The sequence below is a fragment of the Coregonus clupeaformis genome, chromosome 18 (assembly GCF_020615455.1).
Source record: "Coregonus clupeaformis isolate EN_2021a chromosome 18, ASM2061545v1, whole genome shotgun sequence".
NCBI classification, from domain to species: Eukaryota; Metazoa; Chordata; class Actinopteri; order Salmoniformes; family Salmonidae; genus Coregonus; species Coregonus clupeaformis.
Genome location: NC_059209.1, coordinates 49435515 through 49463354, shown reverse-complemented (window position 1 = coordinate 49463354; position 27840 = coordinate 49435515). Strand labels below are relative to the sequence as shown.

General features: G+C 48.4%; 1 protein-coding gene across 5 annotated transcripts in view; it reads left to right on the top strand.

Moving 5' to 3' along the window:
• Nucleotides 1-27840, top strand: part of LOC121530912 (probable E3 ubiquitin-protein ligase HECTD4) — a 63444-nt gene that overhangs the window by 32612 nt on the left and 2992 nt on the right. The window contains exons 15-75 of one of the 5 annotated variants that reach the window (XM_041836281.2): nt 41-146; nt 382-502; nt 648-770; nt 1109-1233; nt 1492-1645; nt 3358-3461; nt 3615-3819; nt 4061-4285; nt 4423-4586; nt 4747-4992; nt 5272-5464; nt 5543-5647; nt 5735-5823; nt 5946-6112; nt 6310-6445; nt 6569-6713; nt 6831-6997; nt 7107-7253; nt 7426-7610; nt 7816-7860; nt 8101-8254; nt 8399-8679; nt 8759-8948; nt 9038-9119; nt 9274-9476; nt 12629-12764; nt 12864-13046; nt 13242-13406; nt 13575-13744; nt 13873-13988; nt 14125-14228; nt 14383-14544; nt 14676-14824; nt 14953-15032; nt 15222-15385; nt 15495-15732; nt 16427-16563; nt 16678-16804; nt 16986-17123; nt 17351-17487; nt 17606-17766; nt 17851-18032; nt 18604-18809; nt 18924-19054; nt 19173-19378; nt 19517-19696; nt 19909-21299; nt 21424-21631; nt 21738-21961; nt 22120-22265; nt 22674-22777; nt 23559-23682; nt 24267-24457; nt 24643-24789; nt 25024-25143; nt 25232-25387; nt 25497-25600; nt 25860-26081; nt 26447-26613; nt 26823-27018; nt 27418-27640. In XM_041836281.2, the coding sequence (XP_041692215.2) occupies nt 41-146; nt 382-502; nt 648-770; nt 1109-1233; nt 1492-1645; nt 3358-3461; nt 3615-3819; nt 4061-4285; nt 4423-4586; nt 4747-4992; nt 5272-5464; nt 5543-5647; nt 5735-5823; nt 5946-6112; nt 6310-6445; nt 6569-6713; nt 6831-6997; nt 7107-7253; nt 7426-7610; nt 7816-7860; nt 8101-8254; nt 8399-8679; nt 8759-8948; nt 9038-9119; nt 9274-9476; nt 12629-12764; nt 12864-13046; nt 13242-13406; nt 13575-13744; nt 13873-13988; nt 14125-14228; nt 14383-14544; nt 14676-14824; nt 14953-15032; nt 15222-15385; nt 15495-15732; nt 16427-16563; nt 16678-16804; nt 16986-17123; nt 17351-17487; nt 17606-17766; nt 17851-18032; nt 18604-18809; nt 18924-19054; nt 19173-19378; nt 19517-19696; nt 19909-21299; nt 21424-21631; nt 21738-21961; nt 22120-22265; nt 22674-22777; nt 23559-23682; nt 24267-24457; nt 24643-24789; nt 25024-25143; nt 25232-25387; nt 25497-25600; nt 25860-26081; nt 26447-26613; nt 26823-27018; nt 27418-27640 (10857 nt within the window). Of the gene's footprint in view, nt 1-40; nt 147-381; nt 503-647; nt 777-1108; nt 1234-1491; nt 1646-3357; nt 3462-3614; nt 3820-4060; nt 4286-4422; nt 4587-4746; nt 4993-5271; nt 5465-5542; nt 5648-5734; nt 5824-5945; nt 6113-6309; nt 6446-6568; nt 6714-6830; nt 6998-7106; nt 7254-7425; nt 7611-7815; nt 7861-8100; nt 8255-8398; nt 8680-8758; nt 8949-9037; nt 9120-9273; nt 9477-12628; nt 12765-12863; nt 13047-13241; nt 13407-13574; nt 13745-13872; nt 13989-14124; nt 14229-14382; nt 14545-14675; nt 14825-14952; nt 15033-15221; nt 15386-15494; nt 15733-16426; nt 16564-16677; nt 16805-16985; nt 17124-17350; nt 17488-17605; nt 17767-17850; nt 18033-18603; nt 18810-18923; nt 19055-19172; nt 19379-19516; nt 19697-19908; nt 21300-21423; nt 21632-21737; nt 21962-22119; nt 22266-22673; nt 22778-23558; nt 23683-24266; nt 24458-24642; nt 24790-25023; nt 25144-25231; nt 25388-25496; nt 25601-25859; nt 26082-26446; nt 26614-26822; nt 27019-27417; nt 27641-27840 lie in introns of all 5 variants that reach the window. The other 4 variants (XM_041836280.2, XM_041836279.2, XM_041836283.2 and 1 more) reach the window with 4 other exon arrangements.

Here is a 27840-nt window from a genome sequence, read left to right as displayed (position 1 = left end):
CTGAATGTGGTCTGTGTGTATGCATCTGTGTGATCTTTAGGGGAGAGGAACAGTGGTCTGTCTCAGCTCCGTGATGTCATCCTCACCAACCTGGCTGACCAGCTGCAGAAAAATCGCTTTGGGAGTGACGAAGATGACCTCTACAGGTAGAGCACAGCTATTGCAGAGATTTGCTCAACACTTTGCAATTTCTTGTATTCCTGCTAGAAAAATAACTCCCAATTCCTCCCCTAACCAGAGCTAAAGGGTTTCACTGAGTAACCTGATGCCATAAAATGTTATATCCCATTAATAATAATGCAATATGACACTGTCTCTCTGTATAAGAGGGTTGTTCAGCTGAATCATTCTGAACATCGCTCTCCTGTGTTTCCCCTTCAGACTCGGTGATGAACTCCTGCACTGTATCCTGAAGACCGTTGTCCGTGAATCCTGCTGCCTTATCACCAAATGTCAGACTGTCGCTAGGGACGACTTCCAGAAGCTTCTCTCCACTGTGCCAGTATGTGTCTCTGTCGCTGCTCAACTACACCAAGGATCAGCTGGGCTTTGTCTGGTCAGACCGTCTGTTGTCTAATCAACAGTAGATTGTGTGTTAGCTCTTGTATACTGACTTGTAGTCCCCTTCCCTCCTTCCCCTCTACCAGGTGGCCTCATCAAGCCTGCGCTACCTCATGGCTGTTCAGAACCACCTGCTTAGCAACACCATTCTAATCCGCCCCGACGACAACGACGACAGTGACAACTCCCTACAAGGGGAAACAATGAAGGTACAGGTAAACACCCCCTTTAAATACCCCTACTGCTGTCTGTCCATGTGGAGTCAATATGTCCACCCCTCTCTTCTCTTCCTTTCTCTCGCTCTCCCTCTCTCTGAGCGAGGAAATGTTAAATCATGACACAGCATAGCCACCCCATTTAGCATATTCAACAGTAAGTCCTTTTTGCTCAGATAGTGCTTTTATCTATGGGTGTTTGTTTTCTTACCCACAGGCACACAATAGAGCTGCGAGTGTACATTTTGTTAGAGTATATGTGGTTGTTTTTCCTGTTGGAAGCAAGTAGGCACTGTTACGGAAGCATTGCCTTTTCTGTGTGTGGTTTCCAGGAGCTGCAGACCAGCATCCTGTCGCTGGCCACCAAGATCCTGGTGGGGTGTGATGAGGTGCTGGAGACCATGCAGCAGGTGACTACCGCCCTCATCAACAGTGACATCACCGACCGAGAGACCAGGTGACCATCTCCCCTCACCTCTCTGCTTTACCTGTTACCCGTCTACCTGTTACCTATCTACCTGTCATTTTACCCGTTGTCTGCCTACCCCTAGCCCTCAACCTGTTGCCTGTGTAGTTCCATGTTTCCTTTGTTTCCCTTTCTATCTGCCTCTTCTTCTACATACCTCTCATCCCACTTTTCTCTCTCATCCTCTCTCCTCCTCTTCCTCTCTCCTCCTCCCCCTCTCTCCTCTTCCTCTCTCCTCCTGGGCCGCAGGCTGAAGGGCTTGGAGCAGATTACCAAGGCTACAATGCTGGGGCACCTGCTGCCGGTTCTGCTCACCTCTCTGATGCACCCCAACCTGCAGACACTCGCACTCGCCGACGCCCTCATGCCCCAACTAGTGCAGCTAGTCCTCTACACCAGCCAGGTGGGGGCGCTCAAACAAACAGTGACCAGTCTCACCTCAATGCAGATATTTCTTATCTGGTTTAGAACTTGTGGCTGTCATCTCTAGTTTCTGTGTTGGAATATGGGTAGACATATGGTGATTGTTAAATGAAGGTTGATGATAATTGGGAAGGAGAATAAGTATACACTACCGGTCAAAGTTTTAGAACACCTACTCATTCAAGGGTTTTTCTTTATTTTTACTATTTTCTACATTGTAGAATAATTGTGAAGACAACAAAACTATGAAATAACACATATGGAATCGTGTAGTAACCAAAAAAGTGTTAAACAAATATATTTTATATTTGAGATTCTTCAAATAGCCACCATGTGCCTTGATGACAGCTTTGCACACTTGCACACCAGCTTCACCTGGAATGCTTTTCCAACAGTCTTGAAGGAGTTCCCACATATGTTGAGCACATGTTGGCTGCTTTTCTTTCACTCTGCGGTCCGTCTCATCCCAAACCATCTCAATGTACCTTCTTGGTAAAATAGCCCTTACACAGCCTGGAGGTGTGTTGGGTCATTGTCCTGTTGAAAAACAAATGATAGTCCCACTAAACCCAAACCAGATGGGATGGCTTATCGCTGCAGAATGCTGTGGTAGCCATACTGGTTAAGTGTGCCTTGAATTCTAAATAAATCACAGACAGTGTCACCAGCAAAGCACCCCCACACAATAACACCTTCTCCTCCATGCTTTACTGAGGGAAATATACATGCGGAGATCATCCGTTCACCCACACTGCGTCTCACAAAGACACAGCGGTTGGAACCAAAATTCTCCAATTTGGACTCTAGACCAAAGGACACATTTCCACCGGTCTAATGTCCATTACTCGTGTTTCTTGGCCCAAGCAAGTCTCTTTTTCTTATTGGTGTCCTTTAGTAGTGGTTTCTTTGCAGCAATTCGACAATGAAGGCCTGATTCACACGGTCTCCTCTGAACAGTTGATGTTGAGATGTGTCTGTTAATTGAACTCTGTGAAGCATTTATTTGGGCTGCAATTTCTGAGGCTGGTAACTCTAATGAACTTATCCTCTGCAGTGGAGGTAACTCTGGGTCTTCCATTCCTGTGGCGGTCCTCATGAGAGCCAGTTTCATCATAGCGCTTGATGGTTTTTGCGACTGCACTTGAAGAAACTGTCAAAGTTCTTGAAATGTTCAGTATTGACTGACCCTCATGTCTTAAAGTAATGATGGACTGTCGTTTCTCTTTGCTTATTTGAGCTGTTCTTGCCATAATATGGACTTGGTCTTTTACCAAATAGGGCTATCTTCTGTATACCCCCCAACCTTGTCACAATACAACTGATTGGCTCAAACGCATTAAGAAGGAAAGAAATTCCACAAATTAACTTTTAAGAAGGCACACCTGTTAATTGAAATGCATTCCAGATGACTACCTCATGAAGCTGGTTGAGAGAATGCCAAGAGTGTGCAAAGCTGTCATCAAGGCAAAGGGTGGCTATTTGAAGAATCTCAAATATAAAATATATGTTGATATGTTTAACACTTTTCTGGTTACTATTTGATTCTATATGTGTTATTTCATAGTTTTGATGTCTTCACTATTATTCTACAATGTAGAAAATAGTAAAAATAAAGAAAAACCCTTGAATGAGTAGGTGTTCTAAAACGTTTGTAGTGTATATTTATATGGGTTTCTCCTGGTCATTTCCCAGACTGCTCTGCTGCTGAAGACCCAGTCTCCTCTCTTCACTGACAGCACTCCACTGGTAGGAGGGCCGCTGGGCCAAAAGACGCCTGCTGCTGCTGCTGATGACAGGTAAGTGCACTCACTTTCCTCTTTGTTGGCCAAGTTTATCAGGACCAGAAGCCTTGTTTTCCAAGTGTGTTTGTGTATCTCTGTCCCTGACGACTGTTCCTCTGTCCCCGATGACTCTTCCTCTGTCCCCGATGACGGTCTGTCCTACTTCAGCTTTAGAATCCTAGATGAGCGGGAGGAGCCAGGCTTCCTAACAGGCCTGAAGATCCCTGCCCCATGGGCTGCTGGGAAGACGGTGGAGACGGTCCACCCGGTGCGAGACAACTATAAGTTCAAAGAGACGGTACACATTCCAGGAGCACGCTGCCTCTACCTGCGCTTCGACTCCCGCTGCTCCTCACAGTACGACTACGACAAGGTGACCAATCCCTGCACCTCTACACCCCACATCACATTTCCTTGTTAAAGCTATGGCATAACATAGTATTAACTCTTTCTTGAACTGCATTGTTGGTTAAGGGCTTGTAAGTAAGCATTTCACGGTAAGGTCTACACCTGTTGTATTCGGCACATGTGACAAATAAAATTGGATTTGATTTTGTATTGCAAAGCTCTATGAGGAAGAGTATTTTCTTGATATTTTCTCTGCTGTGTTCCAGTTGGTGATGTATGCCGGGCCCAACACAAACAGTCGCAAGGTGACTGAGTATGGAGGCAACACTCTGGGTTATGGCAGTCGCAGTGTCCTGGGGACAGGTTGGCCCAAAGACCTGGTCAAGGTGGAGGGGGACACAGTGACGTTCTCCTTTGAGATGAGGAGTGGGCGTGAGCACAACACCCCAGACAAAGCCATGTGGGGGTTCTCCTGCACTGTCCGAGCCCAGGTACAGCTGTGGAGTTGGATCACTGACACAATGTTGTAAATACAGCATGAGTTCTGGCATGTTGCTGTCATGTTGGACATACACACCCAGACGTTGTTATATTGTTACATTGAACAGTTTCTGTTTTCCCACTCTAGGAGTCATCAGAGGATGTCTCTGGGGGTCTCCCCTTCCTGGCAGACCTGGCGTTGGGTCTGTCTGTACTAGCCTGCTCCATGCTCCGCATCCTTTACAACGGACCTGAAGTAACACGAGAGGAGGACGCCTGCCATGACCTACTCTGCTCCAAGCTGCTCCAAAGGTGACACAGCATAAATGGAGAATGATACAGAGCACACACTATAGATGGCACAAATACACTGCAATGTAGCAGTACAGTCATATAGGGCTATAATCAACGTAATAAGAGTAAAATAACACGGGTGACACAGCAGAGACTAACTGCTTTGTATTTCCTTCAGGTGCCAATGGCAGGTGGAGGCTAATGGTGCCCTCTCTCCAGCCCTCACCCCCAGCCCCTCGCCCTTACCCCTCACCATTGAGGAGGACCAGGAGTTCACCTACCCTTCTAACGTCCTCATCCCTCCACCGGGCCTCATGCCTGGGGCCTACTTTGACCTGCCCCGTATCCGCCTGCCTCCAGGAATCATGGGCCGGCTACGAGAGGTGTCCGGCAGGGCGCAGCCACAGTTCCGTCCCAGCATCAAGTAAGAAGGGGTGACGATATATGTGGTCCTCTGTAGCTCAGCTGGTAGAGCATGTCGCTTGTAACGCCAGGGTAGTGGGTTCGATCCCCGGGACCACCCATACGTAAAAATGTATGCACACATGACTGTAAGTCGCTTTGGATAAAAGCGTCTGCTAAATGGCATATTATATTATTATTATATATACGACAGGCTTGCACAACTGCCATCCTAATTCCATTTTAACCAGTCATTACTGTTGATCCTTTTCTCCCCCTTTCTCTCTGACTTGCCTGTCAGGGAGGTCATCAGGCCAGACGTTATGGAGGAAGTCATAGTGTCGTGTGTGATAAAGCACCTGACACTGGTGGATGCTCTCCAGTCACTCGTCAACTTCCAGTACCGTGAGGAGCACGCTGAGGAGTATGACCTGCTCTGTAAGATCATGGCCGAGACCTTCAAGAAGATCAACTCCATGGAGCGCCAGCTGCAGGTACACAGGTGGCACAAGTCGGCTTTTCCCTCTCCAAGTCTGTGTATGCGTGTATAACTTGGTCTGTTGCCCCCCCAGAGTGTAGCAGAGCTGGAACAGAAGTGGCAGAACGAGGTGGAGGAAGCTCAGCAGGGAAAGCTGGAGAACAATGCTCCTTTCTTCCATGACTACCACTTCTTTGAGGTACACATCCCTCTACTGCTAATTCTCCACAGAGTCTCTTAAAATTGTACACTGTTCAGCTCACATAATTCGTTTTTGTTTCCCCAGAACAAAATGAAGGAACTAGAATTGCTGTGTTCACTAAAGGAGGTCCCACTGGACTGCAGTGATTTGGAAAACGTTGTCCTCACACTGAGGTAAGACATTGGAGAAGAGCGAATTGATAATACAGATGTCTGCTGAGGTAACATCTACACTGCTTAGTTGATACATTTTCCTTCGTGTTGTCTTCTGGTTTGTGATCTGAATTTGTCCACAGGGAGAAGTTCTTCCAGGAGGTGAACTCCATCCACTTGAAAGGTGCTGTGCCGCTGGCCAAAACCAAAGCCCTGGTGAAGAGCCTAATGAACCGCACAGAGCTGCTGCTCCACGTCACCATCGCTCCTCACTGCAGGAGCCTGACCACCACGCCTTCTGGCACACCAGGTACAACTCAGCTTACACCTTCCTACATTACATCTCCCCAGCCTACTACACAACCCCAGCCTGCACCTCCCCAGCCTACTACACTTCCCTAGCTTACACCTGCTCCTCTATAGCCCTCCCCTGATTTACCTTGACTGCCTGCATGTAGTATGATGAAATAGAGGTAACCGATACTATTTTTGTTGTTGTTGTTGCAGCCTGTAAGTCTGTGTCAGACACTAAGACGGTGGTCCCCGGGGTGAAGCAGCCAGTCTTCCTGCGCAGCGTGTCTGCACCCTCCGACCTGGAGATGATTGCCAACCAGGACCTGGAGTTCACACACAGCAGCCAAAGGTTCATTGTACACTGACATTTTTGATGATACAGAGAAAGTGGATTACAAGCGTAACTACACTAAGTTGATGATGAATGGAGAGAGTACTCACCTCTCCAGTTTGTTGTCCTCCCCTACTGTAGGAGGCGACACCACCCCACCAGTCACCGCAGCAGCTCCTTCACACTGCTGCAGTCTCTAGCCATGGAGGACAGCCGGGACAAGCCAACGTACAGTGTGCTGCTGGGACAGCTCTTTGCCTTCATAGGGACCACGCCCAACCAGTCTGTAAGTCCAGCCCTCTTCCACAAAGTCACTGCACATACACACTGGAATTGTTTTTGGTGCAAAATGATTAGAGAAGATGAGTCTACCCATATTTTACCCTAATTCTGCCTCCTCCAGGTGTCCAGCAGCAGTTTCCTATCTGCAGCTCAGACACGGTGGAGGCGGGGCAGCACGAGGAAGCAGGCCTTGGTTCACATGAGGGAGCTGCTCACCGCTGCAGTCAGGGTGGGCGGGGTCACTCACCTGGTGGGCCCTGTTACCATGGTGCTGCAGGGAGGGCCAAGGTAAGGGATGGACACAGACACACTCACACACAAACCTACCATGAATATAACATTCTGAAAGAAAATTCTGTTTTATAAATGTATGTGTATCTGTGTGTGTCCTCTGCAGGATCGAAGAGCTGACATGTGGGGGAATGGTGGAGCAGGTGCAGGAGGCCTTTGGGGAGACCATGACGTCTGTAGTGTCACTATGTGCCCGCTACCCCATTGCTTGTGCTAACAGTATCGGCATGCTCTGCACCATCCCCTATACCAGGCAAGACAATTATTCTCTATCTTCTGAAATCCTCATGTTACTCGTGGAAAACTGCTTTGTAACTGCTTTTGTAACAAACAACTCACCTCATTCTCTTGGCACCCAAAAATGCCTCACTTCCAAGAATTGCCATCCTATAAACCCCCACCCGTCTGGCCCTGTGTTCCTGTAGGAGTGAGGAGCAGTGCCTGGTGCGCAGTGGTCTGGTCCAGCTGATGGACCGCCTGTGCAGCCTGAGTGGCCAGAGGGACTGCAGCTCCAATGAGAAGCAGACCAAGAAGCAGAAGGTGGCCACCATGGCCTGGGCTGCCTTCCAGGTGCTTGCCAACCGCTGCATCGAGTGGGAGAAGGTGGAAGGTATGCAATATTGTTTTTTTTGGGAGGGTAGGAACTTATCAGCATGTGAAGCAGGTAGCTCACTCTAAAAAATTAAGAGATCTTCCTGCGCTCAAGCAGAACATACTGTATAAGTACATTTTAGTCAGATGTTTCCAATGTCTTGATACTGCACTGAGCCTTTAGCTAAAGAGGAAAGTTTGAAAGACTGTCTTAATGTCTTTAGGGTCTACTACCAAAGTGAGGACAAGATGCAGAAGAATAGTTGCAGGTAAAAGTTAGGCAAGCTTGGCAAAAGTTGAGTTAGGCGAATAATTCAGAAACCAGAGGAAAGATGGGTAGACTTAAAATAGCTTATGTTCAAAAACATAAGTATGACTTCATCTTTGAGGATCTTTGCATATAGATAATCAGACTTTAAGATGCAACCTCACATCAGTGTTTTTCTACAGTAACAATCAGTGTGTGGTGATTCTAGCTACTACAGAAATCCCTCTACCCCTCTCTAAAGGTGGTTCAACAGATGCGGTGCATTCAGGTCTGGCCCGGCAGGTGTCCAGCCTGCTGACCAACCACCTGGCCAGAGCCACAGAGTGCTGTGGTAACCAGGCAGCAGGGAACGACGCCCTGCAGGATGTCCTCAGCCTGCTCAACGACCTGTCCAGGTAAACACCACCAGACAACAGGACAACACCTTAAACAAACTCCGATCAACATGAGGGCTCGATGTTATTTTGTGTACTGTGTTTTAGAAATTACTGTTAGGGTGTTGTCTTCTAATTCTTCCTGATTGTCTGTTGCTTCTCCAGGAGCCACATAGGGAAGGCCATCCTGAGCCAGCCAGCCTGTGTGTCCAAACTCCTGTCCCTGCTGCTGGACCAGCGGCCGTCTCCCAAGCTGGTGCTGATCATCCTGCAGCTGTGCCGTGCTGCCCTGCCCCTGATGAGTGTGGAGGACTGTGGTAACGTGGCACTACCCTCCTGGAGCTACTCCATCAACACCCTGGATGCTGAGCAGCAGGACGCCACCGACCCCGCCTCGCGCATCGCTGCCCTGCTGCTGGCCAAGCTGGCTGACTACGTAGTACCAGGTAGGACCCTTTGGTCTCGACATGTTGGTCAGGAGATCTCTGGTCTCAGTGCTCTTTCTAACACCATGTCCCTCACCAGGCTGCCAGACCCTGCTGTCCCCCAGCTCCTCAGAGCCAGACACCAGCCTGAGCCGCTCCAGCCCCAAGGGAACCCTGAAGTCTGATAAGGACGCTGGGGAGGAGAGCGAGGCTGTGGATGGCAAATTGTCCATCTTTATCCACAAGAGGGAGGACCAGTCCTCTCATGAGGTGCTCCAGCCACTGCTCAGGTAAGACTCATCATAATATCTCCTGACACCTTTTGTGTGCCAAACCATCCATGCAGTTTCCCTGACATTTTCTTTCTGGTGGCCAGCAGCAGTTCAGAGGGCCGGCCATTCCGCCTTGGAACTGGAGCCAACATGGAGAAGGTGGTGAAGATGGACAGAGACATGACCAAGGTAAGGCCTGTTTAATGTGGCTGCATATGTCATTTGGGTGTGACTAAGTGAAAGAATAGTGAAGAATTAAAACTTGTGAAGGCATGTTCATTAATCATACCATTATTCCTGGCTGATCTGCTCCTTCTCTCTCTGTCCTTCTTCACCCCACCAGAGTGGGAGCTGTGAGGTAATCACCGAGGAGGCTGCAGCCGCCCTGAGGAAGGCCAATAAGTGGTCCCAGTCTGGGCTGATAGTGAGCGTGGGCCCGCCTGTGGAGGCTCTGGCCCAGGAGGCCGCTGGAGGAGTCACCACGGGGGACAAGAAGAAGACCGCTCAGACCGCTGTGTGTCGGGACAGGAACTCTGAACTGGCCAGGTCAGTCTGACACTCGAGCTGTGCAAACGTTAGATTATGCATTTTTCATAACAGTAATACTAGTGGAATTACAAACGGTCACAAAACTGCTCCACTAGTAGAACATAAGAAAACTGTCACAAAACTGCTCCACTAGTAGAACATAAGAAAACTGTCACAAAACTGCTTTCCTCTGAAGGGCTTAATTTATTATTACCCCACCAGATATTACAGGTGCAAGGACAATATTTCATTAGAATTGTTTTCTTTCAAGGAGAATCCAAACCCGTTATCAGAACTTGACTGTAATGTCATCTTCACTGAAGACTATGATGATATCCACTTAACATAAATACAAAAAGCATCCTATGAGGGGTTGACCGCTGATGATCAACTACTAATGGCAATGAACTCTTTCCAAACGGGCAAATCTCCTGGCTTTGATGGTATACCAATGGACGTGTACAGGGTATTTTTTACAGAAATCAAAGAACCTTTGCTCGCCTGGTTTTTCATTCGAACAGGGTGAACTAACAACAACCCAATGACAGTGCCTGATTACATTACTATTGGAGCAGGAGGCAAATGGCCAAAAAAAAACTGGAGACTGCTCACTTTATTGTGCTGTGACACCCGTATTCTATCAAAATGTTTAGCACTTAGAATAGTGCAACTCAATAGTAGGAAGGTGTTCCTAATGTTTGGTATACTCAGTGCATTCAGAAAGTATTCAGACCGCTTTACTTTTTCCACATTTTGTTACGTTACAGCCTTATTCTAAAATTGATTAAATTGTTTTTTTCCCTCATCAATCTACACACAATACCCCATAATGACAAAGCAAAAACAGGTTTTCAGACCCTTTACTCAGTACTTTGTTGAAGAACCTTTGGCAACATTTACAGCCTCGAGTATTCTTGGGTATGACGCTACAAGCTTGGCACACCTGTATTTGGGGAGTTTCTCCCATTCTTCTCTGCAGATCCTCTCAAGCTCTTTCAGGTTGGATGGGGAGCGTCACTGCACAGCTATTTTCAGGTCTCTCCTGAGATGTTAGATAGGGTTCAATTCTGGGCTCTGGCTGAGCCACTCAAGGACATTCAGAGACTTGTCCCGAAGCCCCTCCTGCGTTGTCTTGGCTGTGTGCTTAGGGTCGTTGTCCTGTTGGAAGGTGAACCTTTGCCCCAGTCTGAGGTCCTGAGCGCTCTGGAGCAGGTTTTCATCAAGGATCTCTCAGTACTTTGTTCTGTTAATCTTTCCCTCGATCCTGACTAGTCTTCCAGTCCCTGCCCTTGAAAAACATCCCCACAGCATGATGCTTCCACCACCGTTCTTCACCGTAGGGATGGTGCCAGGTTTCCTCCAGATGTGATGCTTGGCATTCAGGCCAAAGAGTTCAATATTGGTTTCTTCAGACCAGAGGATCTTGTTTCTCATGGTCTGAGAGTCCTTTAGGTCTGAGAGTCCTTTTACTGAGGAGTGGCTTCCGTCTGACCACTTTACCATAAAGGCCTGATTGGTGGCGTGCTGCAGAGATGGTTGTCCTTCTGGAAGTTTCTCCCATCTCCACAGAGGAACTCTGGAGCTCTGTCAGAGTGACCATCGGGTTCTTGGTCACCTCCCTGACCAAGGCCCTTCTCCCCCGATTGCTCAGTTTGGCCGGGTGGCCAGCTCTAGGAAGAGTCTTGGTGGTTCCAAACTTCTTCCATTTAAGAATGATGGAGGCCACGGTGTTCTTGGGGACCTTCAATGCTGCAGAAATGTTTTGGTACCCTTCCCCAGATCTGTGTCAATCCAGTCTCGGAGCTCTACAGACAATTCCTTCGACCTCATGGCTTATGCTCTGACATGCACTGTCAACTGTGGGACTTTATAAAGACAGGTGTGTGCCTTTCCAAATCATGTCCAATCAATATAATTTACCACAAGTGGACTCCAATCAAGTTGTAGAAACATCTCAAGGATGATCAATGGAAACAGGATGCACCTGAGCTCAATTTTGAGACTCATAGCAAAGGGTCTGAATACTTATGTAAATAAGGTATTTCTGTTTTGTTTCTAAAAACCTGCTTCCGCTTTGTCATTATGGGGTATTGTGTGAAGATTGATTTAATCCATTTTAGAATAAGGCTCTAACGTAACAAAATGTGGAAAAAGGGAAGGGGTCTGAATACTTTTCGAACGCGCTGCATGTACAAATCATAATTAAAATCAGTTACTGGCAGCAATACCAACAGAATGGAAGATAAAGTTCAGGGAAAGAAAAGAGAAACTGTTTGTAGACATATTAAATCTCACAGATGGTTAACTACAGATAAAATTCATAAAGACGTATAATTTTGATACTCCTATCCCTAGGAAACAGGCTTTTGGTTTGATTTATAAAACATAATTAGACTCCACTATCCGAATGTTTCAGTTGAAGTTGATTTTGTTACACATCTTCTGGTATTGACCCATAGTTGCTCACTTTTGTGCAAAAGTACAAGAGTGGTTACTCCCTGTTTTACATGTTTTTGTGACATCTTCATAAACAGTTATATTGGGTGACTTAAGGGACAGATGCAACACGATATACAATCTCTTGATTCAGCTGGGGAAGTTTTTCATTTTTAAAACGTATTGGATTCTTTAAAAATAACTGTCAAACACTATTATACACTAGAAGGATTGATTGCAAAAGAAAGTGGGAGGTCGTGGGGCCTGATTTTATTTCATAGACAAAGGAAAGGTGCTCCTTGATCGCCAGTCGTATGGCAATTCCAGTTGTTGGTTCATTTGTTTGTTTAGTTGTATTTATTGTGATATTGTTTTTTGTATGTAATTCATGTTTATGTTCTTTGTAGTTTGTTAGGGTAATTGCTTGTTTGTCCACTTGTGTGTGTCCACCACACCGAGGTAGTGGGCTGAAGAGGGTGAGGTGTTCTGGGGGAGATTTGAAGGGTACTACAAAAAAGCCTAGGAAAGAAATACCCCCCCAAAAATGTCAAAGTATTTTTTATAATAAAGAAACCTTTTAATAATAAAACATAGTTTAGTCCCCCAAATGTGTGGAGGTGGGGAAAAAATTTAATAAATCAATACTATCGGAATTGAATCTGCTGTACTAGTTTTAGTTAACCACTGGGGGGAGTGGTTCTGACCAGTCTCCTCTCTCTCCCTCCACTGTTCAGGTCTGACCCAATCAGGCCCTTCATCAGTGGCCATGTGGCCAACAGTATGGCTGCTGAGGTTATTGCCCTGCTGCACAGCCTGCTCACAGCACCCGAATCCAACACCGCCCAGATCTGGACCAGCACTGCAGAGAAGGTAAAGCACCATGCCAGTTCCATGTCATTCTAAGAATATACTGTATATTAAGGTCATAGTTATAACACATGGACTTAACGCTGCTGATGACTGTGCCAGGTGCTGTCTAGAGCGCTGATGTTCATCCCTCAGCTGGGGAAGTATGCTGAGAGCATCCTGGAGAACGGAAGCAGTAGCAGCAGGAAGCTGGCTAAACTCCAGGCCATTGGCAGGCAGGCTGTGGCGGCACTCTGCGCCCTCGGAGGCTTTAAGGAGACCATCAAGATCGGCTCAGAGGTCCAGGTGGGTTAGGAGAATAAATTGATAGATCCATTAGAAGACTTAGCAATATAAGTTGTTGTACCTGTCTCTGGTGAAATTCACATGCTGGCTACCAACAACACTAAACAAGGCCAACAGTGCTGTGGGCAGAAAGACCTATAGCAGTGAATGGTCTGTCAGTGAATGTTTCTCTTCATGGTCCATCTGCTCCCCCAGGTGGTGGGGAAAGGAGTGCTGGGCAGCGTGGGCCTGGTCATGTCCATCAACGAGCAGGAGGGCCTGGCCACGGTTAAGTTCCCTTCCTGCGAGTACAGGAAGGCCTGCAAGTCCTCCGACATCCTGACGGTGCCCATCTCCCGCCTCTGCACTCCCCGCTCTGAGGTAAGGACGGCAGGTTAGAGAAGTCACATGCGACTAATGCACGCGACTAACGCATGTAACTCGACTGGAAATGATGCAAGTGCACAAAAGGCTTTAATGTATGATGGTAGACTCATTTAATGTGCTCTTCTCATCCCTGTCCCTCTCCCCTTCCCCTCTCTCTCCCAGGCGCTGCCCCTCTACAAGCTGTCCATCACAGAGAAGGTGGTGCAGGCGGTACATTCCATGCTCCTGCCACAGGAGGGCAGTCTGTCCATCCACACATCCCTCCCCGCCTCAGGAGATGGCTCTAGTCCTGTCATGGCCGCTGTCCGACTGCTGGCTGAAATCAGGACCAGGTAAATCACTAATGAGGACATTACCTCAGTCAAGAAGTTTTGCTGCTCCGCCAAGTGTCTCTCTGCACCTGTACGTCATATATTTGTTTTGCTTAGGTTTAAATGTGTGTTTTGTGTTTGGCTCCCAGGGCATGTCTGGTGATGGCCCAGCTCCTGGAGGACAGCTCATTCTGTGAAGAGTTCATCCAGCAGTGTCCTGCTGCTGTGGAGGTGCTTAACCTAGTGGCCCAGGAGTGCAGTCCTGGTGAGTGACCGCCCACTCTCACCCAGTAGCATAGTGCTCAATGATGACACACAACTTCTGCAATGCAGCCTGACTGTACTTTTACCGGCCATATTTTCCTATATGACCATAGTATTGATTCTGCTGTGTTGTGCAGGGGAGCGTCTGGGCATGGTCGAGGCACAGTGTGAGCGAGTGAGGATGCTGTACCGAGACTGCGCTCGACCGCCACCCCCTCCCCTCCAGACAGACAAGTGCCAGGTGGGTGTCACTGAAGCCTCTCTACTCATTGATCTACTGAGGTCTACTGATCTAATAACTGACATAAAACCATACTAGGAATTTTTGAGGGATGAAGGGATTCAGTTTGAGGGGCTTCCTTATGCTCTCTGCTCCGCTCCATACCTCTCCCTAGCCCAAGGAGATTACATGGAGTCCATCCAGAGTGTTCCCTCCGGTGCGTGCCTGCATGTTCTCATCCCGCCTCACCTCCGTCACCTTCCTGGCCGACCCCAGTGCTGGAGGAGGCCTGCCCAGGGGAACCTTCATCTATGCCACCTCACCTGTACCTGTTCAGGTGGGCACCCCTGCATTTACTGGATGTCTTGGGAATGGCACATGCTAGGTTTTATATGAATGATAATTCAGTTTTGCATGGTTATGAAGCAGGCTGACTAATTAATATTCCTCTCCCTCTTTTTCCTGTAGGCTCCTTCCTTTTACTGGGAAATAGAGATTGTCTCCTATGGAGACTCGGAAGACGACAGCGGCCCTATTGCGTCTTTTGGCTTTGCCACAGAGGCGGAGAAGAGAGACGGAGCATGGACCAACCCTGTTGGCACCTGCCTCTTTCACAAGTATGTGCTCCTATTTTACATATATAATCTCTGTGAGGTTTCCCACTGCCCTGTCTATGACTGAGTGCTGACCTTTCTCTCCTTTCTTTTTCATCCTCCCCCTCTGTCTCTGTGTTTCTCCCCTTCAGTAATGGTAGGGCGGTACACTATAATGGCTCCAGTCTGCTGCAGTGGAAGAGTGTGAGGCTGGACGTGGCCCTACTTCCTGGTGAGATGGGAAACAATCCTCTCATCTAGTTTCATAATATCACCTACCTCCTATTTTTCCATCATTCATTTGACTTTTTTGCTTATGGAACCAATGTGTATCGCATATTTATCACATTTTGGTGAAACATCTGATTTTCAACAACATGTACTGTATCTTGGATGGTGACCATTCTCTTCCTGCCTACAGGGGATGTGGCGGGCATTGGCTGGGAGCGCTCCGAGGGCACACCTCCACCCCCTGGCCAGGCCCCTAAAGGGCGGGTCTACTTCACCTACTGTGGCCAGCGCCTCAGCCCCTTCCTGGAGGACGTAGCAGGGGGCATGTGGCCTCTGGTGCACATTCAGAAGAAGGTGGGTCTTTATGCCTGGACATGTAAAACAAGATAAAAAGTTAAACTAAATAAAGCCTAATTGATTCAGCTGCTTTGTGTCATCATGGTGTGTTTTGCATTTTGTTTAGAACACAAAGATTCGTGCCAACTTTGGTTGCCGGGCATTTGCGTACGCAGAGGGCCAAGCACACCGCAATGCTGCAGACTTCTGTGTCGACCTGGCAGAGGAAATCAGTGCTAACTTCGAGGCCCTCCCCTTCGCCATGGCATCCGACAGTGACAATGATGCGGGTGCTAGTGTGGCATCTGACTCTGGGTCCCACGGACCCCCCTGTCGGATCGCTGCGGTAGCAGTTGCCCAGCAACGTATGTTCCTATCACCTTCCCCCTTCCCCTTGCACGAAATGCATGTGTCTCAGTTAAAACCTTTGATTTGGTTTGGTGTGCCATTGTCTGATTGCATGATGTTCTGGACAGTGGTCCCATCTGGTCACTTAACATAAAGTATATTGTTTTACTTAAAGGCCCAGTGCTGTCAAAAACATGATTTTCCTGTGTTTTATATATATTACCACATTATGAGGTTGGAATAATACTGTAAAATTGTGTAAATGATGATAATGCCCTTTTAGTGTAAGAGATGTTTGAAAATGAATTTGACTGTTTTGGTGGGATGGAGTTTTGGCTCTCCTGGTGACATCACCAATAAGAACGTTTCCCCTCCTCACACAGACCACTCCCAGACAGTCCTAGCTAAATTATTCCTTGAGAAATTGCTTGATTGCTAAGAAGCAATTTCTGTCTCTTTTTTAAAATGTTTAATTGAAAACAATCACAGTAAGGTACTTACAAATGTTTCCCAGAAATTATTTGATATTGAAATAGCTGCATTGGACCTTTAACCTGGTGTGATTTCAGTCCTCTGTCATGTTTGCTGTTTGGTCAACCCCACCTTGCCCCCACAGTGCTAACCCTCACTGTCTGGTCTGTGTATAAGTGTCTCCTAGTTGGTAGCGTTTGTAAGAACTGCTTTGTTGTTTGTCCTCCCCTGTCGGGACAGAGTACAACAGTGACTCGTCGTGCCTCTACAAGGTAGAGCTGAGCTACGAGAACCTGGTCACCTCAGGGCCTGAAGCACACCCCCCGCTTATCACTGACGATGAAAGTGATGACGAAGATGATGACGATGTCCCCAGGGTGAGTTGAAGATCTTGCTTATGGTTCTGAGAAGAGCCTTCAAATAACACATTAACTTTTTGGTATCCTGTTTTTTCCACTGTTGGCATGAATGTACTGTTTCCCCCCACCCAGGAGGACCACTATGCCCTGCTGGTGAAGGCCTGGGAGACCAAGGTGTTCCCCACCATCCGCCGACGCTTCCGCAACGAGGCAGAGAGGAAGTCTGGTCTGGACCAGATCAAGGGAGCACTGCAGCTGGGTGAGGAATTATGTCTCTCGTTTCTGCTTCTCTGCTCTTTGAGCAGCTTGAGACACTCACTCGCTGAAAACCAGGTGGTAAAAGAGGTGATCAACCCTGTAGCTCTGTTTTACCTTTTTGAGAGGGATGTTTTTTGACGTTTGTTCTTTGTGGTGTTTTTATTGCTTGAAATGTTGTGCAGGCATGGTTGACATAGCCCGGCAGACAGTGGAGTTCCTGTATGAAGAGAACGGGGGTATACCCAGGGACCTCTACCTCCCCACCATCGAGGACATCAAGGATGAGGCCAACAAGTTCACCATCGACAAAGTCCGCAAAGGTACCCTGCACTTGCACTCACCACCATGCCAGAGGCCTCGGTTATTGAACCGTTTGTTTTCATCATCTTTGACCCTCACTGTAAACACATTAGTAAACACAGGAGCACTATTTTATTTTTAGCATTTTTTGTAATATAGATGTCTAAACATTATCATTATGAACACTGATAGGCTGTAGTGTTACCTGGCTTTGCCCTTACGTATACCGTATGTTTCCTCTTCTCAGGTTTGACCGTGGTCATCCGCTGTCCAGACAGCAACAACACCAACAGCACCACAGGCGGAACAGCCCTGCCCAAGTTCGCCATCCGAGGCATGTTGAAAACCTTCGGCCTGCACGGAGTGGTTCTGGACGTGGACTCTGTGAGTGTGGAACACTTAACTTCAGTTGTCATAGAAACAAAGCGATAAGAAGTTAAGCTTTGTCTCTTGATAGTGTGTCAATGGTTTCTCTCACTCATGACTTACTGTGTGTGTCCAGGTGAATGAGCTGGTTCAGGTAGAGACGTACCTGCGCAGTGAGGGGGTGCTGGTGAGGTACTGGTATCCCATTGAGATGCTGGAGCGTCCCCCTGTTGGATCCCGCCGTACTGCTGCCAATGGCCTTGTCAATCTAGACAGCAGTAACATCCAGATCCATAGGTAACTGACACACACACACACACACAGTGAAATAACACACTGCTATGAACTGTAAATCATCCCCTGTGGCCTGCTGTGTTTCAGAGAGCTACTGCGCTGTGAGAGTGCCCTGGCTAGGCTTTACTGCCGCATGGCCCTACTCAACATCTTTGCCCCCAAGAGCCCCCACACCTTCACCCGCCTCCTCCACATCCCAGCCATTAGAGACATCACTCTGGAACACCTACAGCTGCTGTCCAATCAGCTGCTGGCTCCGCCTCTGCCTGGTGAGTGGACCCTCTCTGGATGAGATGATGATCCACGGAAAGTAATGGGTTAAATAGAATAAAGTTAGAAAATGGAATGGAATGGACTAGACTGAATTAACACATGGATATTTAGGTGTACAATTGACTGAATGGAGTGATTTGGAGTCTGCCTTTCCCCTAGCCTCTAACAATCCGAGTGTGAACTGCACAAGCATCCATTATCGTCTCTAACATTTAGATTCCAAAATTCCAAACAGTCCCTTTACAAGTCAGAATGTTGAATAAACTTCATTTGAACTTACTCTACCTATTGTCCACCGATTTTGTCCTGCTGCCGGTGGAAATTTATGACAAAATATCCACAGGAAAATATTATTAAACCGACTTCAAAACGCAGGTCTCTGTGTGTGGCTATCATGATTTGTTTGCTCATCAGCTAAGGCACGTGACATTCTGGTTTGTAAGAAATCTTTCAAAATGTTTGCAGTGCTTTATTTCGGACTGTGTTACCAGAGCTGGGATCACAGACTGATTTATTAGGCAACCTTTCCTTGATTTATGTGCTGAGTGTTCTCTGTTTGTCCTGCAGATGGCACCATCAGCTCCAGCTCCATCCTGCTGGCCCAGTCTCTACTCCACAACCTGCAGGGCCAGAGCTGCTCTCCCACAGACCTGTTTTACCAGGGCAACGCACAGCCCATCCGGGAGTGGCTCACCGTGGCCATCACCCGTGCCCTGCACCAGGGGGAGGAGAGCCTGCTGGAGCTCACCAAGCAGATCTGCTGCTTCCTACAGGTCGGCACAGGGTTAACTAATGACCGGAATCTGGCTGAATGTATATTTCTCCAGGGACAGAGATCTTTTTGTTTTAACATGGTTAATCTTTATTTCCCTTGTTCCGTTATGTAGAATGCACCAGAGCAGTTCACCTCAGAGGACTTCCCGGTATCAGAGTCAAAGGTCAGCATGGATGTCAACTTCCCGGGTGCTGCCTTCGTGATCGTCTCCTGCAAAGAGAGCCAACTAGGCTACCGCAAAGAGTGAGGAATTCAACACTATTACCTTTATCTAAGTTATAACCATGACCCTTGACGACCCTAGATGTCTTACAGTGCCCCCATTTTCTGCCTCTCTCTCTTTCCCTCTCCTCTCCGCTAGCTCCTCCCTGTATAAAGCCCCATGGGCTCGGGTTATGGTTTATGGCCTTGGTCACAAGGTGCGCAGGAATGGCCAGCTCAACCTGATGGAGGCGGTGTGCTACCCTCTGGACGCCTCACCCTCCAACACAGGCCTCACCCCCCCTCCCACCACCAATCAGTACCCCACTGTCATCATCCCGAACGACAAAGTCCACATCAAACTTGGTGAGTGCTTGATCAACCTAGTCCATACATACAGTAATAGCTTTTTTCAGCATATATATGTTAATTATTTTTCTCTCTGTTTCACATGATTAACATGTATTTATAATAGCTTGGTTTGTTTTACTGTCTCTCTCTCAGGGGTGTCGCCCCCTCCTGGTGCGGTCCTGGTGCTGCACTCCCTGCCACTGGAGTTCCCCCTGGCCATGGCGTTTGCTGAGCAGCTGCTGACGTGGAAGCTAGGGGAGAATAGTGAGCACTCTGAGGAGGAGCTGGACACTGTGCCCTCGTCTGTGCTGCTACAGGTGGTGGAGCTGCTGGGTATGTGCTACACTTTCATCAAATCTGTTTTCTTTGAAATGTCTGCATCCATGGCGATCCATGAGGTGTCCAACATGTCTGAACCTTTTCCATAACCTTCGGTCACTCGCTGTATGTGACTAATATTGCATCCTGTTTTGTGCTGACAACAAGTTGGTCACTATTTTCTGAGTGTTTCTGTTCCCTCTCTCTTCCTGTCTGTGGTGTTCTAGGTGGGCTGTTATGGACCACAGATCTGGCCCCCTGCATCAAGGAACTCTCCTTCCACCTGCTGGCTGAGCTCTTCCGTAAGATCCACCACCTGGAGCAGCGGAAAAGCCCTGCAGGCCTGTCCAGCTCCATCGCCCTGCTGCTCAACCCCTGCCTGGCCGTGCTCATGGCCCTGCAGACGGAGCTCCGCAAGCTGTATGACCGGGAGACCCAGAACTGGGTGGCTGCAGGGGCCGGAGCAGGGGGCTCCTCTGGCGGCAGTGCCCTGGCCATGGGGGCTGAGCAGAGCAGATTCTCCACCTACTTCCATGCCCTGATGGAGGTGTGCCTGGCTGTAGCTGAGGTCACCATCCCCCTCAACATGGGGTGCTCAGGAGTGGGAGCCCTGTCCTCCACCAGTGCCCCTAACCTCAGCGACTCCTCCTCATCCTCCTCCTCCTCCCCAGGCCAGACCCCCCAGAGCCCCAGCCTGCTCTCCAAGCGTAAGAAGGTGAAGATGAAGAGGGAGCGTGCGGCAGCAGCAGTGGCGGCGGTGGCCTCAGGGAAGAGGGGTTCTGCTGGAGGGGCTCGTCTGTCAGAGAGCGACAGCGCTCTGCTCAACATGGCCGGTAGTAAACCTGAGGACATGCTGTGGTTCCACCGTGGCCTCACCCTGCTCATGATCCTGCGTCACCTGGCCAACAAGGATTCCCAGGGGCTGAGTGTGACAAGTGATGCTGTGATGGACGCCTGCCAGGCCCTGGTGGGACCTACCGCTCACAGCCGCCTGCTGGTGCTCTCTGGCATCCCCACCCACCTGGAGGAGGCTGTGGTGCGCAGCGCCATCCGCAGGGCTTGCAACGCCCACGGAGGGCTCTTCAAGGATGAGATCTTCATCCCCCTGCAGGAGGAGGAACCTAAGAAGCCCAAGGCAGGAGCCGGAGTGTCCACCCCCATGGATGGCAAAGCAGCCCCCGAGACTGGGCTCCCCTTCCCCAGCAATTGGGGCAATGAGAGCCCAGACAGCTCCAGCAGCGTGACTCCAGCCATGAGTGTCTCGGCCTCGGCCTCCACCAGCCAGACCTCCATCTGCAGCTCCTCTCAGGGGGGCGTGTCCCGCACTGCCAGTGAATCTGTGGACCAGGAGCTGCTGGCTGCCCCACCTCTCACCCCCGTGGCTGCAGCCTCGACCTTCCCCTCCCCACAGCAAGGGCCCCTGGATCCCCACACGGTGTCTAGCCAGGAGAGCCTGGATATCTCCCTGTGCAGCACGGGGAGCCTGGGCAGCCTGGGGGAGCCCCCGGACAGCGCAGAAACAGCTTCTGTGTCAGACGGGGACTCCATATACACCGTCACCTCTCTGGACAGCAACGCTATCTTGGCCCGGCCCATCAAGGGCTATGCTGTCATAGAGGTGAGTCGCAAGTGCATTTTACAATGAAAACTTGAAATTCTGCTATTGTTTGTTTATTTATTTATTTGCTTTGATTGAGATAGACTTACATGTCCTTCATCTGTTTTGCACATCCTGAATGTAGGTTCGCGCCCGAGCCAAAGTGGAGAAGATCCGCGCTAGCCTCTTCAACAGCAGCGACTTGATTGGCTTATCCAGCCTGGAGGGTGAGGAGGAGCTGATGGAGCTGACCAATGAGGAGATCCTCACAGCCTCCAGTGTCAACCAAAGCCTGTTCGACACACAGGGTAGCTCCGCCCTTGAGGACTACTTCCTGAACAAGTCTCTCAGAGGTAAGTAGTTTACTCCAACTATGGCTCAATCATCTGTACTCTACCAATACAGTAAAAGTCCTACATAATGGAGGGGTCTTAATCTTTTCTCCTCCTATGTTCCCAGGGGACAAGTTGGTTCCAAGTGCGCGAGACGTGCTGATGGACATCTTCAAGAGTTGTGTCCACTCAGAGCAGATGCTGAGCCTCACACCAGCCAAGCCTGTCAAAGTGTCGGACATCTACCTGAGCAAGGAGCAGATCACCTCCCAGACCACTGGAAACCTCCTCCACGTCTTCTTCACTAATGTACGGCCGCCCAAGAAGGTGCTGGAGGACCAACTGACGCAGGTTGGTACACTACCCCCCATGAGAGTGCTTGAACACACAACTTGAAAAATAGATATATGCTTAATTGACCCTGCCTCGTCCACATGATTTTACACACACATACTCATCTATTTGCATCTGCAACCAAGTTTGTCTGAGCATTGTTATATGTTTCACAGATTCTGCGTAAATATGGCACCCCCAAGCCCAACAAGAACAAATACAGTAAGGCAGGTAAGGAACAGCACGCAGGCAAGGTGGTGAGCACCAAGAGACCCATCACCAAACCACCCCCCAAGGAGAAGTCTGTGCTGAACAGCGTCAGGTCAGTTTTGTCCCTCACCACACACACAATGCCACCCTGAACACCATTTTCCTAAATAGTTTCCACCCACACCTGTAATTACGGAAAGTAGTGGGTTTCAAAATTACAATCCCCCCTAAGATCCTTCTCTTAGTGCTTCCCACGCTCAAATGTGTTACTAAAATAGCAAGTCTTTGAAATTAATTTATCATGTTTAGAAACACAAAAATAGCAATAGAAACTGTACCCTATGGATTCTTTATCCACTTACAGAAGGAAAATGGAGAGTAATGTTGCTTATTATGCTTAATCGTAAAATCTAGACTCGTTCAGTATGCTGTCATGTCATCTATGATATTCGTCAGTACTCATTTGGACCGACATTTTCCATTGACACCTGTCCCTGACCTTTTTCCATGTCTCTATCAGAACTGCACTGAGTGAGAAGAAGACTGTACTGAAGCCCAAGTCCCCTGAGAAATCCAGGCCTGATGAGAAAGACACAGAGAAATCTCCTGCCAAGAAGCCTGAAGGTACTGACCACTCTGTACCCTCTCATGTTACCCGTCTGTCTAGCCAACATCTCTCTGGAGCTGAGTAAGAGTTCCCCCCAGTTAGAATGTAGATGACTAGATGGAAGCTGAGAGCATAAAGTCCATGCATCTGTCTGTCTGTGCATGTGCATATATTTATATACACTACCGTTCAAAAGTTTGGGGTCACTTAGAAATGTCCTTGTTTTCGAAAGAAAAGCAATTTTTCTGTGCATTAAAATAACATCAAATAACATCCTCACATGGAATAGCCTTCATTTCTCAGAACAAGAATAGACTGACGAGTTTCAGAAGAAAGTTATTTGTTTCTGGCCATTTTGAGCCTGTAATCGAACCCACAATTGCTGATGCTCCAGATACTCAACTAGTCTCAAAAAGACCAGTTTTATTGCTTCTTTAATCAGCACTACCGTTTTCAGCTGTGCTAACATAATTGCAAAAGGGTTTTCTAATGATCAATTAGCCTTTTAAAATGATAAACTTGGATTAGCAAACACAACGTGCCATTGGAACACAGGACTGATGGTTGCTGATAATGGGCCTCTGTATGCCTATGTAGATATTCCATTAAAAATCAGCCGTTTCCAGCTACAATAGCCATTTACAACATTAATCTACACTGTATTTCTGATCAATTTGATGTTATTTTAATGGACCAAAAAATTGCTTTTCATTCGAAAACAAGGACATTTCTAAGTGACCCCAAACTTTTGAACGGTAGTGTATGTCTTATCTCCTCCCTCACCCGTCTCTCATGTAGTCCCAGAGGAGAAGTACTTGACTCTGGAGGGCTTCCATAAATTTGCTGTGGACCGGGCCAAGCAGGACATCCGTAGCGTGTGGAGGGCCATTCTGGCCTGCGGTTACGACCTTCACTTTGAAAGGTGAGCCTGGCGACCCGCCCCCCTCCAGCCCCTGCAGTCAGCCTTTGGTTGGTAGGTCACATTCCTAGCAGAGTGTGGAATGGAACACACATGACTGGAGCAGGTTGTAAACATTTAGAGCATGGAACACACTGTGATTGTTACGTCAACACACATGATGTACTCTAAGAAATGTCATGCTTAATCATCTGAATCACACACTATACTGCACTGTACAGTACATGTAATCTCTGTAATTAGAGAAAGCCAGTTGGTGCCAGATTAAGTCATATTATATACAGATGTAGGATCTTGATTTGAGCCAGTTTGCAACAGGAAATGTGGATTATAATTAATTTACATTTTTGTAAGGGCTGATACATTTTTTCGTAAGGGAAAATCAAGTCTGACATTTTTAAAGTGGAAATGACAAACTTTAGAAGCCTTTTAAACATCAAATACACTACAAGTTTGCATTTCCTGAGGTGCAGGAACATTCTCAGCAACAATGGTGATCAAATGAAGATCCTACATCTGTATGAAGAGGATCTGTTCATATGTAGTGGTTAACCATTCTGTTGTCCCCCCTTTCCTCTGCTTTGCAGATGTACCTGTATAGACACGCGGCACGCCCAGAAGGCCTGTAGGAGATGGAGTCTGGAGATGGATGTAGCGTTGGTGCAGTACATCAACAGGCTGTGTGGTCATCTGGCCATCACACCTGCCAGGCTGCACCCCCATGAGGCCTACCTGGAGCCTAACGACATCGCTGACCCGCGCGTGGCCTGTCTTCTCAGTATGTGACCTACTCACTGACATACCGCGTCATCAGTTTACATACACAATCTATTTTTACACGTGTTTGTGTGGTATTGGACGTCAGTAATCTTGAGTGTAAGCGCATGTTAGTGAGTGAGTGGGTGGGTATGTGTATTTGCGTATGTGTGTTGCTGTGTTCACATTTCCCCTGTGTGTGTGTAGATGTGCCTGTGGAGAGCCTGCGTCTGCGCTTTGCTCTACTGCAGTCTCTCAACAACACCCTGGAGAGTTTCTTCCTGCCACTGGTGGAGTTGAGACAAACACACACCTACCAGAACAGCATCGCAGCGCTGCTCTGTGGGGCCAAAGGTGACACACACACAAAAATAACATCTCAGCACAGCTCTATCAGGTCAAAGGCACACAGCAACAATGTGCTGTATGGGTCATTAAGGAGTGGTGTTGTATCAGGGAATTGACCGGTTGTTAAATCTTTTAATACATTTTACTGCCTCTTAGGCTGTAGTTGGGGCATATGAACTGGATTAAAGCAGAGTCTTGCTGACCTTCTACCAATTTTACATCCACCCTTTCTCTATGCAGGCCTGGTGTTCTATGATAACAAAGTGATAGTGATGAACCAGGTGTTGAACGCCACAGTACAGCGGACTGCAGACCACGCTGCCCCCGAGATCACACTGGACCCCCTGGAGATTGTAGGAGGTGAGCTCACAGGACACGCCCAAAGCCCTGTTTTATGTTCATTCACATTATGCCTTTTACTTTGAGTGTTGATGGTGTGTTCCTCCAGGAGAGATCCGTTCCTCAGAGAACACCTACTTCTGCCAGGCGGCACGCCAGCTGGCCTGTGTGCCCTCGTCCCAGCTGTGTGTGAAGCTGGCCAGCGGAGGAGACCCCACCTATGCCTTCAACATCCGCTTCACTGGAGAGGAGGTCCATGGCACCAGTTAGTATCAGCCTTCTTCTCCCACATTTGTCCTCTAGGAATAAACTCTGATGTTTGATCAGACTGAAACACTGTCTTAGTTGTCCCCTGACCTCTGTGACTCCCCCAGGCGGCTCCTTCCGTCACTTCCTGTGGCAGGTGTGTAAGGAACTCCAGAGCTCCGCCCTCTCCCTGCTGCTACCCTGCCCCAGTGCAGCAGCCAACCGCAACAAGGTACAGTGACCCTCCCATCTGCCTTCACAGTATGCCCTGGTCGCAGCACCATTTTAACACCAGGAACGAAAATTATGATGCCTCAATAGTTTGTGTACATATGTATTAATCCTGCTCCACACGGTATATACTAGGAGTATAAACCGTGTCTAGATTGCAAACCAGTTGGGCACTGCATGGGCAGTGATCACTGCATTACTGATAGGCTAGAAGAGTTTCTAACTTGATTGTGGTGCTTATGTGCTGTTTTGTTCCAAAGGGGAAGTATATTTTGACGCCCTGTCCGATCAGCTATGCGGAGGAGCAGCTGTTGCACTTCTTTGGCCAGCTGTTGGGCATCGCCATCCGGGCAGACGTGCCCCTGCCCCTGGACCTGCTGGGCTCTTTCTGGAAGGGCCTGGTGGGCGAGCCTCTGGACCCAGAGCAGGACCTGCAGGAGGCCGACCTGCTCACATACAACTACGTCAAGAAGTTTGAGAGTGTAAGAGACAGTCATTTAGACATTCATATGGATCCAGTTTCAGGAGAAGTTGGGGATATTGAAAGTAAAAGGACTGTAAGTTGAGCTTCTGCTAAATTACTGTAATGTAATGACTCCTCTTTCTGGAAAAAGGAAGGGAGATTTTGAAAACTCCGAAAACTGGTGATAAGGTTTGCAGGTTTTCCATGGTTCTGCAAATAGCTAGCTGGTTGACCTTTCTACTGTGAACGCCAGTACAGTCACAACTGACTTCTGCTTTCTACAGTTCAAACCCAGACTGTAGTTTTGCCATACCACTTCCCACCCTTGTTCCCAAGCCCAGTGTTCCATTGACCTCTACCTGACCTTTGGCCTCTGCACCCCAGGTGAGCGACGAGGACGATCTGGAGGCCCTGTGTGCAGAGATCTCATCCCAGCACCACTCAGGAGAGAGCCCTGACTCCCCCAGCCGGCCCTGCTGCACCTTCACCTACATCACTATGACCGGAGAGGAGGTAGACCTGTGCCAGGGGGGACACAACCTCGGTGTCAGGTACAGGGACATTCTGCCTCTATGGCCCGGGGACGTGTTTAGTTCATATGGGTCTCTGTTGATGTTCTCTATACGATTCCCTTTAGCCGTCAGTTTTTCTCCAAATAATTCTGTACTTTCAGTACAGTACTTTCTGACTTTCACAGAATGTGTTATCTCTGTTTAATCCCTCGACACTGTCTGTCCTGTATGTGTGTGTGTCTGTGTAGCTGGCAGAATAAGGATGTGTATGCGCAAGCAGTCCGGGGTCTGCGTCTGCGGGAGCTGCAGAATGTGGAGTGTATGACAGCGGTGCGAGCGGGCCTGGGCTCCATCATTCCTTTACAGCTCCTCACCATGCTCAGCCCCCTGGAGGTGGAGCTACGAACCTGTGGCCTGCCGTACATCAACCTGGAGTTCCTCAAGGTAGCTATCCTAACGTAGCAAGCGTAAAAATGCCTTAGCGGAGTCCCCACATCCGTTTTTCAGGGGAAACGGAAGTTAAGTTGAAAATACTATATCCCTGAAAACCGGAAACATCCGCTTTCTTCCGACCCTGCAGAGAGTGCAAGGTAGCTAACGCATATACGCCACCCACCCTGCCACCTCACACCTACTGTACACATCCCCTTCTGAAACCCTAGGACACTCACACCTTCAATCATCACTCCACCATCCTCATCCACCACTAAGAAGTAAGAGTTACGGTATAGAGTAATGAGAAGATTATATTTTTGGTGGGCAGTAATAGTGAATGTCTTTGCCTAGAAGAGTCCCATAATTGTCCCTGTTTTGCATGAACCCCTGTTACCTCTCCCTCGGTAGGCCCACACCATGTATCAGGTGGGTCTGATGGAGACAGACCAGCACATTGAGTTCTTCTGGACGGCCCTGGAGGTGTTCACTCAGGAGGAGCTCTGCAAGTTCATCAAGTTTGCCTGCAACCAGGAGCGCATCCCGTTCACCTGCCCCTGCAAGGACGGGGGCCCGGACACTGCCCACGTACCCCCCTACCCCATGAAGATCGCCCCTCCGGACGGGGCAGCAGGTAAGTGCCAGGAAAAGTTCTAGTGGTTTGTGTCATAGAAGGAGAGTGTAGTGGGACATGAGCCACGCGGGTTGCTATCTGCTTGATGTCCTCTTTGTGCTGTTGGTGCACAAACTCTTGGAAGGATTGTGTTTATCATCCTTATTAGCGCACACTGTCTTAAAAACTTGGGCAGACTTTGAAAAATGTATTTGCTATTT